This window comes from Oryzias latipes, chromosome 15 (assembly GCF_053564925.1).
Source record: "Oryzias latipes strain Hd-rR chromosome 15, Olatipes_Hd-rR_3.1".
Taxonomy (NCBI): Eukaryota; Metazoa; Chordata; class Actinopteri; order Beloniformes; family Adrianichthyidae; genus Oryzias; species Oryzias latipes.
Genome location: NC_136251.1, coordinates 32,192,161 through 32,205,442, shown reverse-complemented (window position 1 = coordinate 32,205,442; position 13,282 = coordinate 32,192,161). Strand labels below are relative to the sequence as shown.

Genomic DNA, 13,282 nt, shown 5'->3' with positions numbered 1-13,282 from the left:
GGTGTGTTTGACGGGTTTCATACGCCGGTCTGCTCGGAGGCTGAGTGGGTGCCACATTCTCAGGTGACATGTGGTGACAGCTCCATCTGGACATACCATCTTTAAAAACAAACAGACCTGAGATAGTGGGGGTCAAGGTCAGAGCTGGGACCGTCCCGCCTGGACTTGCACAGCTCAGCCAGCCAACCGGAGCCTCAGAGGGAGGTCCAGAGCTGCCTGCTCTGCTCGTCTGGAAGTAATGCGTGGGTGAGGCTTTCATGTGGACGTTACATTTGAGAGAGGTTTCACTTGGACCTGAGCAGCTCCACATGGACGGTGTGATTGTTTGTGGCTCCTTTGGGTCTAGAATCTGCAGATGATTCTCTGCGTGAAAACGTGTCTCCCACTGGAATTCAGAAGGTAAAGAGCTGGTAGAGTTCAGATTATTTTTTTCTGTTTTTTATTCTGTAAATCCACAGAAGCACTTTGTTCTCTCTGACCAAATGTCAGAACGGTTTCGCTGCCAGGAACTTTCAAAAGTAAATGGAAATGTTTCCTAGTTTTCCTGACTGTCCTGCCGCTCCGATCTGTCAGGATGGATGACGTTCTCTGTCTTCTCTGCTCACAAGCATCTCTTCCTAAAAAGGCTGGACATCTGTTCCTGAGTGTTTATCCAACTCGCTGAAGTCTGCATGCGGTGTGAAAGTGGCTGGAGACGTATGACAGCGCTCCCTCCACTGTAACTCACCGTGACGGGTTCACACGAGGACACAGCAGGAGCAGGGTTCAGACGAGTGGACAGAACTCCCCTTAATGCTCAGAAACTGGAGCCTCTGTGGTATGCAGAAGGTCAGAAACCAAGTCATTTTAATTAGAGAGGAAAAGAAGGACCTGAAAGGAACGATGGGCTCCAAGACCAGAAGTCTCATCCTGGAGTTCCCTTGGGCTAGTTTTTCCCTGATCCAGTTAGAGCAGAAAGCTGCTCCCAGATTATTCTGCAGGTTGTTTTTTCCTGCAGCTTGGAGCAGAAACACATCAGGTGAAGGGAGACTTAAAGCAGGAGAAAATAACACATTCTGAAATATGAACATTATTATTTACAGCTATTAAAAGAACAGTCTGTAAATGTTTCTGGCTGTTTTCAGCATTTGTTCGTTTGAGATTCTGTTTGAGTCTGTTTGCATCCTAGCTCAGTTTCTTGGCCTTAAAAATGGGAACATCTCTTAAATCAGACCGGCTGAGCACAATAGGAGGCCTGGCAGAGTAACGGAAAGTGATTCTGGTCGCTCCACTGCAGACAGTAGCTGCTGGTTCTGTCAGCCTCCTTACAGGAGAGCAAAGACGCACGTTTTAGCATCATTTGTGCCTAAACGTCCGTGTAAAGTCACATTTCTTTGTGATCAACGTTTGATTCCATGTGCGCTTTTTTTAGTGTCTTCAGCAGTATTTACAGGAGCTGTGCTTCCAGTTCCTCCACTTTAGATGTGTTCTGGATGGAGACAGCCTGATGCTGAACTGACCGGGATGCATGGCTGCATGTGCATACGGTGCACACATGTGCATGCAGATCTGCTGCATGTGCATACGGTGCACACATGCATCCATCAGACTTCATTCTTTATACTTTAGAGCAGGATCGTTTGGTCAAATGTGCAGATAAATCCCATGTCAGCCATATAAACATCAACATGAACGGTCAGAGCTGCTGAAAGTCAAGTTTGTTTCTGTTTTCTTTACAATCCTCAGGATGAATCAACATATTTTATTATAAGACTTGAAAAAGAAGAACCATTAATAGTTTTGGGTTCTGTAATGTTCCTGAAGTTCTCCTGAGCCTCCAGAAATAGCAATGATCTCATTCCTTTTGCTGTTCCAGAGCCGTCCAGAAGAGGGCGGCGTGGGACCAGGAGCAGCCCCTGGTGAGTCCTCTCTGGGTTATCACTCATCCAGCAAACATGCTGTTCTGAACACTTGAAGTTCCTCATTTGGGTCAGTTTAGATCACAGCCGGTGCTCGTTCAGAACTTATGTGTTTCATGATGTCTGTGTCATCACGTCCTTCATTTTGTGTTGGTTGTGCTGCATCAGGCCCTCGAGCAGTTTGTGCGGTCAGGATCACGCCGCTCAGGACCATGAAAGGCTCTCCTGACCTGATGCCTGCAGCAGGTGATGCTTCCACCTAAACCTCCTCAGAGCTTGTCAGGTCAGCTGCAAGTTTGAAGCCGCTCCACTTCACTGTCCATGCAAATGGAGACATGAGGGAACGGCTGCTGTGGCTGGTTTCATGCTTCACTTCTGTTTCAATCATCTTGGCTGTCAGGAGATGCAAGCTTGAATTCCCAGAAGCTCTGAGGCAGGAACAGATGAGGAAGAGCAAGGTAGACGGACAAACGATGAAGATGAAGGTAGAGGAAAAGAGGATGAAGATGATGGTAGAGGAACAGATGATGAAGGTAGAGGAACAGATGATGAAGATGAAGGTAGAGGGACAGATGATGGAGGTAGAGGAACAGATGATGAAGATGAAGGTAGAGGGACAGATGATGAAGATGAAGGTAGAGGGACAGACGATGAAGATGATGGTAGAGGAACAGATGATGAAGGTAGAGGAACAGATGATGAAGATGAAGGTAGAGGGACAGATGATGAAGGTAGAGGAACAGATGATGAAGATGAAGGTAGAGGGACTGATGATGAAGATGATGGTAGAGGAACAGACGATGAAGGTAGAGGAACAGATGATGAAGATGAAGGTAGAGGAACAGATGATGAAGGTAGAGGAACAGATGATGAAGATGAAGGTAGAGGGACAGATGATGAAGATGAAGGTAGAGGGACAGACGATGAAGATGAAGATAGAGGAAAAGAGGATGAAGGTAGAGGAACAGAGGATGAAGATGAAAGTAGATGAACAGTGGATGAAGAGGAAAGTAGAGGGACATATGATGAAGGTATAGGAAGAGATGATGAAGATGAAGGTAGAGGAACAGAGGATGTAGATGAAAGTAGAGGAACTGAGGATGAAGATGAAGGTAGAGGAAAAGAGGATGAAGATGAAGGTAGAGGAACAGATGATTAAGATGAAGGTAGAGGGACAGACGATGAAGGTAGAGGAATAGATGATGAAGATAAAGGTAGAGGGACAGATGATGTAGATGAAAGTAGAGGAACTGAGGATGAAGATGAAGGTAGAGGAAAAGAGGATGAAGATGAAGGTAGAGGAATAGATGATGAAGGTAGAGGAACAGATGATGAAGATGAAGGTAGAGGGACAGATGATGGAGGTAGAGGAATAGATGATGAAGATGAAGGTAGAGGGACAGACGATGAAGGTATAGGAACAGACGATGAAGGTATAGGAACAGACGATGAAGGTATAGGAACAGATGATGAAGTTAGAGGAACAGATGATGAAGATGAAGGTAGAGGGACAGATGATGGAGGTAGAGGAATAGATGATGAAGATAAAGGTAGAGGGACAGATGATGAAGGTAGAGGAATAGATGATGAAGGTAGAGGAATAGATGATGAAGGTAGAGGAACAGATGATGAAGATGAAGGTAGAGGGACAGATGATGGAGGTAGAGGAATAGATGATGAAGATGAAGGTAGAGGGACAGACGATGAAGGTATAGGATTAGATGATGAAGATGAAGGTATAGGAACAGATGATGAAGGTGAAGGTAGAGGGACAGATGATGAATGTAGAGGTACTGATGATGAAGGTAGAGGAACAGATGATGAAGATGAAGGTAGAGGAACAGATGATGAAGATGAAGGTAGAGGGACAGATGATGAAGATGAAGTTAGAGGAACAGACGATGAAGGTATAGGAACAGATGATGAAGGTAGAGGAATAGATGATGAAGATGAAGGTAGAGGAACAGACGATGAAGGTATAGGAACAGATGATGAAGGTAGAGGAATAGATGATGAAGATGAAGGTAGAGGGACAGATGATGAAGATGAAGTTAGAGGAACAGATGATGAAGGTAGAGGAATAGATGATGAAGATGAAGGTAGAGGAATAGATGATGAAGGTAGAGGGACAGACGATGAAGGTATAGGAACAGATGATGAAGGTAGAGAAACAGATGATGAAGATGAAGGTAGAGGGACAGAAGATGGAGGTAGAGGAACAGATGATGAAGATGAAGGTAGAGGGACTGATGATGAAGAGGAAGGTAGAGGGACTGATGATGAAGATGAAGGTAGAGAGACAGAAGATGAAGGTAGAGGAACAGATGATGAAGATGAAGGTAGAGGGACTGATGATGAAGATGAAGGTAGAGAAACAAATGATGAAGATGAAGGTAGAGGGACAGATGATGAAGATGAAGTTAGAGGGACAGATGATGGAGGTAGAGGAATAGATGATGAAGATGAAGGTAGAGGGACAGACGATGAAGGTATAGGAACAGATGATGAAGGTAGAGGAACAGATGATGAAGATGAAGGTAGAGGGACAGAAGATGGAGGTAAAGGAACAGATGATGAAGATGAAGGTAGAGGGACTGATGATGAAGATGAAGGTAGAGGGACTGATGATGAAGATGAAGGTAGAGAGACAGAAGATGAAGGTAGAGGAACAGATGATGAAGATGAAGGTAGAGGGACTGATGATGAAGATGAAGGTAGAGGAACAGATGATGAAGATGAAGGTAGATGGACTGATGATAAAGATGAAGGTAGAGGGACTGATGATGAAGATGAAGGTAGAGGAACAGATGATGAAGATGAAGGTAGATGGACTGATGATAAAGATGAAGGTAGAGGGACTGATGATGAAGATGAAGGTAGAGGGACTGATGATGAAGATGAAGGTAGAGGGACAGATGATGAAGATGAAGGTAGAGAGACAGAAGATGAAGGTAGAGGAACAGATGATGAAGATGAAGGTAGAGGGACTGATGATGAAGATGAAGGTAGAGGAACAGATGATGAAGATGAAGGTAGATGGACTGATGATAAAGATGAAGGTAGAGGGACTGATGATGAAGATGAAGGTAGAGGAACAGATGATGAAGATGAAGGTAGATGGACTGATGATAAAGATGAAGGTAGAGGGACTGATGATGAAGATGAAGGTAGAGGGACTGATGATGAAGATGAAGATAGAGGAACAGATGATGAAGATGAAGGTAGAGGGACTGATGATGAAGATGAAGGTAGAGGGACTGATGATGAAGATGAAGGTAGAGGGACAGATGATGAAGATGAAGGTAGATGGACTGATGATAAAGATGAAGGTAGAGGGACTGATGATGAAGATGAAGGTAGAGGAACAGATGATGAAGATGAAGGTAGATGGACTGATGATAAAGATGAAGGTAGAGGGACAGATGATGAAGATGTTTGATGATACAGATATGCTTGTTTTTCCAGGTCTGGACCCCAGCAGGTTCTGCAAAGGGAAAGGAGTGGTGACTCTGAGGGCCACGCTGGTGCACTTAGATGATGACGGCTGCATAACCTCAGAGCCAGGCGCCATCACGCCGCCAGGTAAGTCAGATCTGTGATGTGGCGTGGTGGAGGAACCTCAGGAGACGGATCATGACAAAGTCAACCAAATGACCCCAGAACGTTGTAACTGGCATTTGATGGCTGGTTTAGTGAAATCTATCCCTCATTAGGGGATGGTAGAGCTGCTCTGTTGGTGAAGTCTTTCCTGGGGGGCGGGGGCAGTTCTGGAGCCGGTTTCTCAGTCAATTTCTTAAGAAGTTCTTTGTCGGCGCCGGCCCACGCTGCACTCCGGAGCACGTCTCCATCACTGTGGGCCCGTTTGTCCGTCCCGACGTGGAGCTGGGCCCAGTCTTTGGGGGAGGGGCTTGAACTGTTGCAGGGCGGGAATGAAAAGGCCATTCTAACAAACCGTCTTTGCATTTCAGTGAAGAGGCCTTTTGTTCTCCTGTCAGAGTACAGAAATTGTGGGAGAGCCGTGTTTTTTTCCGTTTCTCTGGGGGTTTGAACTGCGTCGAACGCCGAAGGCGTCGCCGCAGAGCCAACGCCACATTTCCCCCAACAGCTTTTACTGGCAGGGGGCTGCGGTTCCTGATGTCTTGGGCTCTTTTCAGACGCCTGGAGCGGTCAGGTGAACGGAGGCGGTGCTGAAGCAGAACTGGCTGAAGGAGGCAACAACAAGGCAGCTCACCTGCTTCCAGACCACAGCGCTCTGAGCCAGGTGTGCTTCCTCCCTCCACGTTCACTCCTCGTCTGGCTGCTTCATGTGTGTTGCAGTTGGGGGGCCCCTCCCCTCCTTCAGAGTTCTGGTTTTTCTGACTCTTCCAGACCCCTTCAGCTCCATCAGTTCCCGCCCCTGTTTACCCCTCCACCAGCGCCGTCAACCCCACCATCGTCCTGCTGCAGTACAACAGAGGTGAGTGTGGGGCTGAGGGGCATCAGTGCTCTTCGGCTGACTCTCTTTTCACTGCCGTCTGTCTTCACCCCCCAGAGCAGCAAAAGCGTCTGTTTCCTTTGGCAGGTAGGCGGGGTTTATCCAGAGGTCATTCCCTTCCTGCTGTCATGCTGCTCGCTAACCTTCATTTGTCCCCTGAAACCCTGCTCTTCTGGACCAAATGAAGGAACGGGGTTCTAATTCCTCCTGAAACACTCATCACAATGAAAGGAGGCCTTGCGTTTATTATTTAACCCCCCCCCCTGTAATTCAGAGGGGGGGACCGTACAGAAGCTCCGCCTTTGCTGCGTCAGTCAGATGGAATCTGAGCGAGCGTTCCTCACCTGAGGACCACATTTCTCACCCATGTCCTAATAAACATGCGTGTCCTCTCTGACCCCCCCCCAAACATTCACATCTGTCTGTGATGCTGCAGATGATCAGATTCTAGACACGCTATCTGGAAAAGACATGACTGTGTCATTTCTGTGTAGGTTCAGGTTTTTCCAAAAGTGCATCATTTGTTTGGAATGTGGATGCTGTGCATGAGCTGCATGTGGTTTCATAGAGATCCATCATCAATTCAGGCAAAGCAGACACTGCCGTGTGACCCTTCTATTATCTCTGGATCTATCCTGGTCGGGTGGTGAAGCCTCCACAGTCACGATTCTTCTCACTTATTTATGTCGACACAAACATTGATTTAGGGAGGAAGGAACGTCTCTCCTAATTCTGACACTGCAGTCAGACGGATCTGGAGCTTCATAACAGCATCTGAATCTTAACAATAGAAATGATTTTATTCCACTAGAAAAGTTCTTTTCAAACAATATCAGGGATAAAATGTAAAAAATACTTTTTCATTTTTTTGATTTATGTTCCCTTCAGGTGGTTAATAACTGGACACACACAAACACACATATGACTGTAGGGGGGGTCCTGTCCTCAGACAGTTGATGAAGAAACAGAGACCCCCCCCCCCCCCAGCTGACGGTCTGTCAGTTCATCAGTCTGGATGAACAATCCGTCTTTGAGTTTGATGGTTTGTTTTCCCCACAGGCCCCGCCCCAGACAGGAAGCAGCGCCCCGACCCGGGGGGGGACTCCGTGAGTCCGGTGTCTGTCATGGATGATGGGAAAAGGCTGCGGCTGTCACGGCCCCCCCCTGACCCCAGTCCTCTCCATAAGCCGGCTGTTCCTGAGCGAGTGAGCATGGCTGCAGCTGCTGGGCAGTAGAATGGAGGTTCTGCTGGTGCTGTTCTGGACCACAGAACCTGGACCCTGAACCTGAGCCCTGTCACTGACTGATGGGCCAGGCTCCTGTTTAGAGGGCGGGGCTTTATTGACCTTTTCACATGTTCCGTTTCAGAGCGCTGAAAAATCCAAAGACTGGTATAAGACGATGTTCAAGCAGATCCACCAAGTGACTGGTGAGTGCTCTTCCTCCTCCTCCTCCTCCTCCTCCTCTGCTGCTTCTGTGTGCGTTTGTTTCACGCTGTCTTCTGTTTCCCCATCACAACGTTCAGAGTCCATTGAGGAGAACCCGTACCGCCCCTCCTACACTTTCCCCGAGAATTATGACAGTCACATGAAAACAAAAGGTACCTGAAGGCAGCGGCTGAAGCCCACTAACCTGCAGCCCTCCCAGACCCCCCCCCCCCCCCCCACACACACACACACACACACAGAAATGTCGGAATGAAATGCTAATAACTTCATTTAGCTAATCTAAGTTTTGCAATTTAGTTTGTTTAGAGGCAGTTTAGTGATGAAGAAAGCATGTTTGTGGTGTTTCCATGCAGAGTGTTTGGCAAACGTGGTCAGAGGGTCAGATTCATGCTCGACTGCCCCAACAGGAAGTGGTCAGAGGGTCAGATTCATGCTCGACTGCCCCAACAGGAAGTGGTCAGAGGGTCAGATTCATGCTCGACTGCCCCAACAGGAAGTGGTCAGAGGGTCAGATTCATGCTCGACTGCCCCAACAGGAAGTGGTCAGAGGGTCAGATTCATGCTCGACTGCCCCAACAGGAAGTGGTCAGAGGGTCAGATTCATGCTCGACTGCCCCAACAGGAAGTGGTCAGAGGGTCAGATTCATGCTCGACTGCCCCAACAGGAAGTGGTCAGAGGGTCAGATTCATGCTCGACTGCCCCAACAGGAAGTGGTCAGAGGGTCAGATTCATGCTCGACTGCCCCAACAGGAAGTGGTCAGAGGGTCAGATTCATGCTCGACTGCCCCAACAGGAAGTGGTCAGAGGGTCAGATTCATGCTCGACTGCCCCAACAGGAAGTGGTCAGAGGGTCAGATTCATGCTCGACTGCCCCAACAGGAAGTGGTCAGAGGGTCAGATTCATGCTCGACTGCCCCAACAGGAAGTGGTCAGAGGGTCAGATTCATGCTCGACTGCCCCAACAGGAAGTGGTCAGAGGGTCAGATTCATGCTCGACTGCCCCAACAGGAAGTGGTCAGAGGGTCAGATTCATGCTCGACTGCCCCAACAGGAAGTGGTCAGAGGGTCAGATTCATGCTCGACTGCCCCAACAGGAAGTGGTCAGAGGGTCAGATTCATGCTCGACTGCCCCAACAGGAAGTGGTCAGAGGGTCAGATTCATGCTCGACTGCCCCAACAGGAAGTGGTCAGAGGGTCAGATTCATGCTCGACTGCCCCAACAGGAAGTGGTCAAAGGGTCAGATTCATGCTCGACTGCCCCAACAGGAAGTGGTCAGAGGGTCAGATTCATGCTCGACTGCCCCAACAGGAAGTGGTCAGAGGGTCAGATTCATGCTCGACTTGTTCTGTGAGAGGACCTGGGAGGATGAGCTGAAGTTCTCCGTCTCGTCTGCGATGGCTTCTTCCCATCAGTCAGACGTCGAACACTGACTGAGCTCCACAGCAGTTCCAACTAGAACATGGAGAACATTAACTAAAAATGGGAACTGCATCGTTTGGGTTCCTGTCAGTAAATTATTCATAGATTTCTCAGTTTCCATAAAACAAACAAAACTTTCTTCTTTATTTTAAAATGTTGAGTGAGACGTCTACTTATTTATCAGAGGTGTGCAGAGAGACCGCTAGTGTGTCCCTGTGTTCTCTGTGTTCTCCGTGTTCTCCGTGTTCTCCGTGTTCTCCGTGTTCTCCGTGTTCTCCGTGTTCTCCGTGTTCTCCGTGTTCTCCGTGTTCTCCGTGTTCTCAGTGTTGTCATTTCTAGTTACTGACCTCCCTAACTGCAGTGTGTGTGGACGTGTTGTGCTGCTGTGGCCACTAGGTGTCGCTGTGACTCTGCTTTCAGCTGGAGCTCTCAGAGAAAAGCGCTCTTCTCAGTGTTTACATCAGAGCTGTTAGAGGAGGAAAGGAGCTGTGAAAGACCACATTGTAAATCATCTCTTAATCTGCGTTTATTGTCGGCTCTGAGGTCATGACGTCTCCTGGCGATGCTGTCGGTTATTCTGCAGCTTCCTTTGGTCGCAGCGTCCGTCACGGCGAGCTGTGAAGCTCATCGATGCTGCTCCATTTTTAGCTTTGATTGTGTTTGGAGATGAAGGAGGCTTTTAATGCTTCTAAATTATTCAATGTTCTCCTCTAAACATCTGACAGAAAAGTATTGACGCCTGTCATTGATGCTTTCAGATGATGGCCCCGCCCCCTTTACTCACCTTGAAGATGGTGAGCTTCAGCATCGAGTCCCCTGTAAGTGTTCTGCCCGGTGATATTCTGAGGCCCCTAAACGTCTCGTTTGCTCTCAGGAACAGCCGTCCCGCGGTCCCAGAGTGACAGTGTGATGGAGTCCAGAGGCAGACCGGCGCCGGTTCCGACCCGGTGCTCCTCCCTCAAACCTTCAACCAGGAGGTCAGCTCCCCCCTCAGGGCTGTTTTATGTCTGGAAAATGTGTCAAAAACATGACATTCCTTTGGATTTGTAAGGTTTTTAAGTTTGATTCCAATAGTTTTCATTGATAACTGACCCGTAACGTGATGTTCTGAAGAAAAACATTAGATTTGATTTGATTGCTTGTTGTAAACGAAAACGCCTCTTTACGTTTATTTGATTTGATTTTTACATAAAAGTCGCTCCAGCTCGGGTCAGTATAAAGAACCCTCGGGTTTTTCTGCCTCCTCGTGGCTCCGCCTCCACCTGAGGGATGACGGGCGGCGTCACGCAAACATGTCAGCAGGAACACAGGAACCTTCCCTCCCCAGCAAAGAAATGAATAATAGAGTGATGACGGGAGCAGGTGATGGAGGATAAACTGCTGCCAACAAAAGCTGCAGATGACAGCTTGAGGACTGACCTTCCCAGCTTCTCCGTGAGCTTCTGTTTTACCTGCCGTTACCATGGTTACGGAGCGCTCCAGTGAAAAAGACGTTTTTGCTGTGGGCTTCTTGTCGCTCCTTTCATTAACTGTGACATCAGATTTTCTGTCATGTCATGTTTGAGCAGGAGCCAAATGGGGGGGGGGGCATGCATGATGAGAGGGAGCGTCATATCTGAATATATTAATAGATGGGAGAAACACGTTTCAGCCCGTGCTGGTTTCCATGGAAACCCCTCGGTAGGATTCGCTGTCTTCAGTCCCACCGCCCCCCCACCCCCTCCCCCGTCTCTCCACAGGAATGAGTGGGACCCCCCAGACAAAAAGGTAGACACCAGGAAGTACCGCGCCGAGCCCAGGAGCATCTTTGAGTACGAGCCGGGGAAATCTTCGGTGCTGAAGCTGGAGAGAACGGTAAGCTAGCTCTTCACACGTTACCCCCCCCCACACACACACACACACACGCTCATCTGTGTGTTGTCTGCGCTGCACCCCCCACCACCACCAGCTGCATCACTAACACATCAGGAGGCGACGTTTGTGTGCAGCTTCCACATTCCTGAAGGGCGTCTGGTTGCAGCGACAGACGATCCCATTTGGATGCGTTTCGGTTTCAGGGATCAGATCCAGCCGATGGGGCTGAGTCCTCTGGAGCGCAGACGCCAAACACAGAGGAGTCTCACGCTCTCCATCCCTCTGTCATTTCTGTGAATCCTGCTGCAGTACACAAACAGAAAGGAGCTGTGATGGAGATGTGGTGATGTCATTCCTGCCTGTTCGTGCTCATCAGTCAGCTTCAGTCCCATCTGGAGGCTTCTGAACATTTCTGTTTCCGTTCTCTGTAGCAGATGTTTAAACGGCCATGAATGGATCTGCTGCTGCAGGAGATCTAAAAAGCCGTAAAACGGAATCTTCTAGTGTTCTTTAACTCTTCTAACACGGCAGCAGCAGAGGGTGGGTTACAGTTAATGTGAGCCAGCGAAGCAGGTGAATGTTTTCTGAAAGCAGTATTGACTTTATATTTGATCAGTTTTCCTGCAGAGCTGAGGATTCTTGAAATGAGGTGCTGGTTCTCTCTGGGAGGAGAACGCCATAACATCCACCTTACAGAGCTGCCTTCCTTTTTCCAGTCTTTGCTGGCTCCTTTCTCTGCAAGAAAAGCAAATAAATACTTTCTAGACATATGGGATTATTTGCCCCAAACTGACATGTAATGAGCCGGCACGCTGTGACCTGAGCAGTCAGAGTGTTGAGGTGAACCCGCCGGCCGTCGGTGTCAATGCTGCTGTCTGAACTGTCTTCTCTGTGTCTCTCTCCTCCTCTTCCTGTCGCTGTGCTCTAGACTCAGGATGTAAATCCAGAAGATGTAGATTTAGAGAGTGAGCCTTGGTATAGATTCTTTTCAGAGATGGAGTTTGACAATGTGGTAAGTGGCCGCTGTCTTCAGCCTGACAGCATATTGTTCTTCCTGCATGTTGTAACATCCTTATTAAAACAATGTACTGTCTGTGACCCCCCCTCCCTCCTTGTGGTCAAATCGTGAAGCCACGCCTCCCGCTCGTCTACTTTAGTGACGGTTTTTAAGTTAAGTTCTTTTGGTCTCCTTTGAAAGTGTTCCCAGAACTTTGCTTGCATCTCGGAGGATGAGCCGTTTTCGGTACCGGTCCACTGTAACCAGCAGGTTGTGTCTCTGGGGGGGGCACAGGTCATCTGCTTGTCATGTGGTTCCTGCGGGATCCGTCAGTGTCTTTGCAGTCCCTCTTTCTTTTGAGTCCATACCTGGCAGGAATGCTGTTGTGAAGATGATGGCATCCAGTCAGATCCGAGCGTCTGCTTCCAGGATCCTAACAGGTTTTGGTAAATCCACAATCAGCTGTTAATTCTTCCGTTGCTGTCGGTCCGGCCCACGCTCTGGAGGGGGTTCACTGGTTCCGAGGGGCAGCACGAGGTCATGTCCCAGCATCTGCCACCCGTGAGGGCAGCAGCCGGAGCTCCTGGGGAGACGTGGAGGAGGCCTGGATGTTTGCCAGACGAGCTGGGCTGGAAGAGCAGCTCCTGCTTAATGTCAAAGTGGCTTTTAAAGCTGCAGCTGGTATGTGCAGAATCTGACCTTAAGGCTCCGCCAGACGCGCCGCTCATTTGAATTTTACCAACATTATTAGTCCACGTTTGTTATGAGGAGAGGCGGAGCCTAACGTCTGGAAACATCTCAGGCGTTAACATGTCTTCATGTAACTCCATCTTTACGTTACCAGGGTGGGACAATCAAAGGAATGTATGATTGCATTAAAGGTGAACCTGACATGAAGTATTTACCTGAACAAAAGTCTGTCCTATTAATATCAGTGAGCAGCGGCTCAGAGCAGAGAGTTTCTGATGTAATCCTCACACCGACGAACCAAAAGGTGGAGGAAAAACTCCCTATGAGTAGAAGATTAGGAAGAAACCTGCAGCAGAAGCAGACTCAGGCAGAGGAAGCTGCTGAGAGGAAAGAGACAGACAGAAACGCGGGAACATCTGTTCTGGATAACTTAGAACCTGCAGCAACGATAGAACAGGAAGCAGACAGGAACAGCTGTGAGAACAAAAGATGCACAGTAA

At 48.4% G+C, this 13,282-nt stretch overlaps 1 protein-coding gene across 43 annotated transcripts in view; it reads left to right on the top strand.

The window, feature by feature from the left end:
• The window catches only part of sorbs1 (sorbin and SH3 domain containing 1), a 36,481-nt gene that overhangs the window by 4,310 nt on the left and 18,889 nt on the right, over window positions 1-13,282 (top strand). For 3 of the 43 annotated variants that reach the window (XM_078932154.1, XM_078932130.1, XM_078932127.1), the window contains 12 exons: window positions 1,856-1,898; window positions 2,067-2,144; window positions 5,364-5,480; window positions 6,053-6,159; window positions 6,267-6,354; window positions 7,432-7,577; window positions 7,741-7,801; window positions 7,898-7,972; window positions 10,000-10,035; window positions 10,116-10,218; window positions 10,981-11,095; window positions 12,024-12,107. In XM_078932154.1, the coding sequence (XP_078788280.1) occupies window positions 2,111-2,144; window positions 5,364-5,480; window positions 6,053-6,159; window positions 6,267-6,354; window positions 7,432-7,577; window positions 7,741-7,801; window positions 7,898-7,972; window positions 10,000-10,035; window positions 10,116-10,218; window positions 10,981-11,095; window positions 12,024-12,107 (966 nt within the window). In that variant the 5' untranslated portion in view covers window positions 1,856-1,898; window positions 2,067-2,110. Of the gene's footprint in view, window positions 1-26; window positions 400-657; window positions 829-1,855; window positions 1,899-2,066; window positions 2,182-2,289; window positions 2,384-5,363; window positions 5,481-6,052; window positions 6,160-6,266; window positions 6,355-6,429; window positions 6,460-7,431; window positions 7,578-7,740; window positions 7,802-7,897; window positions 7,973-9,999; window positions 10,036-10,115; window positions 10,219-10,980; window positions 11,096-12,023; window positions 12,108-13,282 lie in introns of those variants that run through there. The other 40 variants (XM_078932148.1, XM_023963707.2, XM_078932141.1 and 37 more) reach the window with 34 other exon arrangements.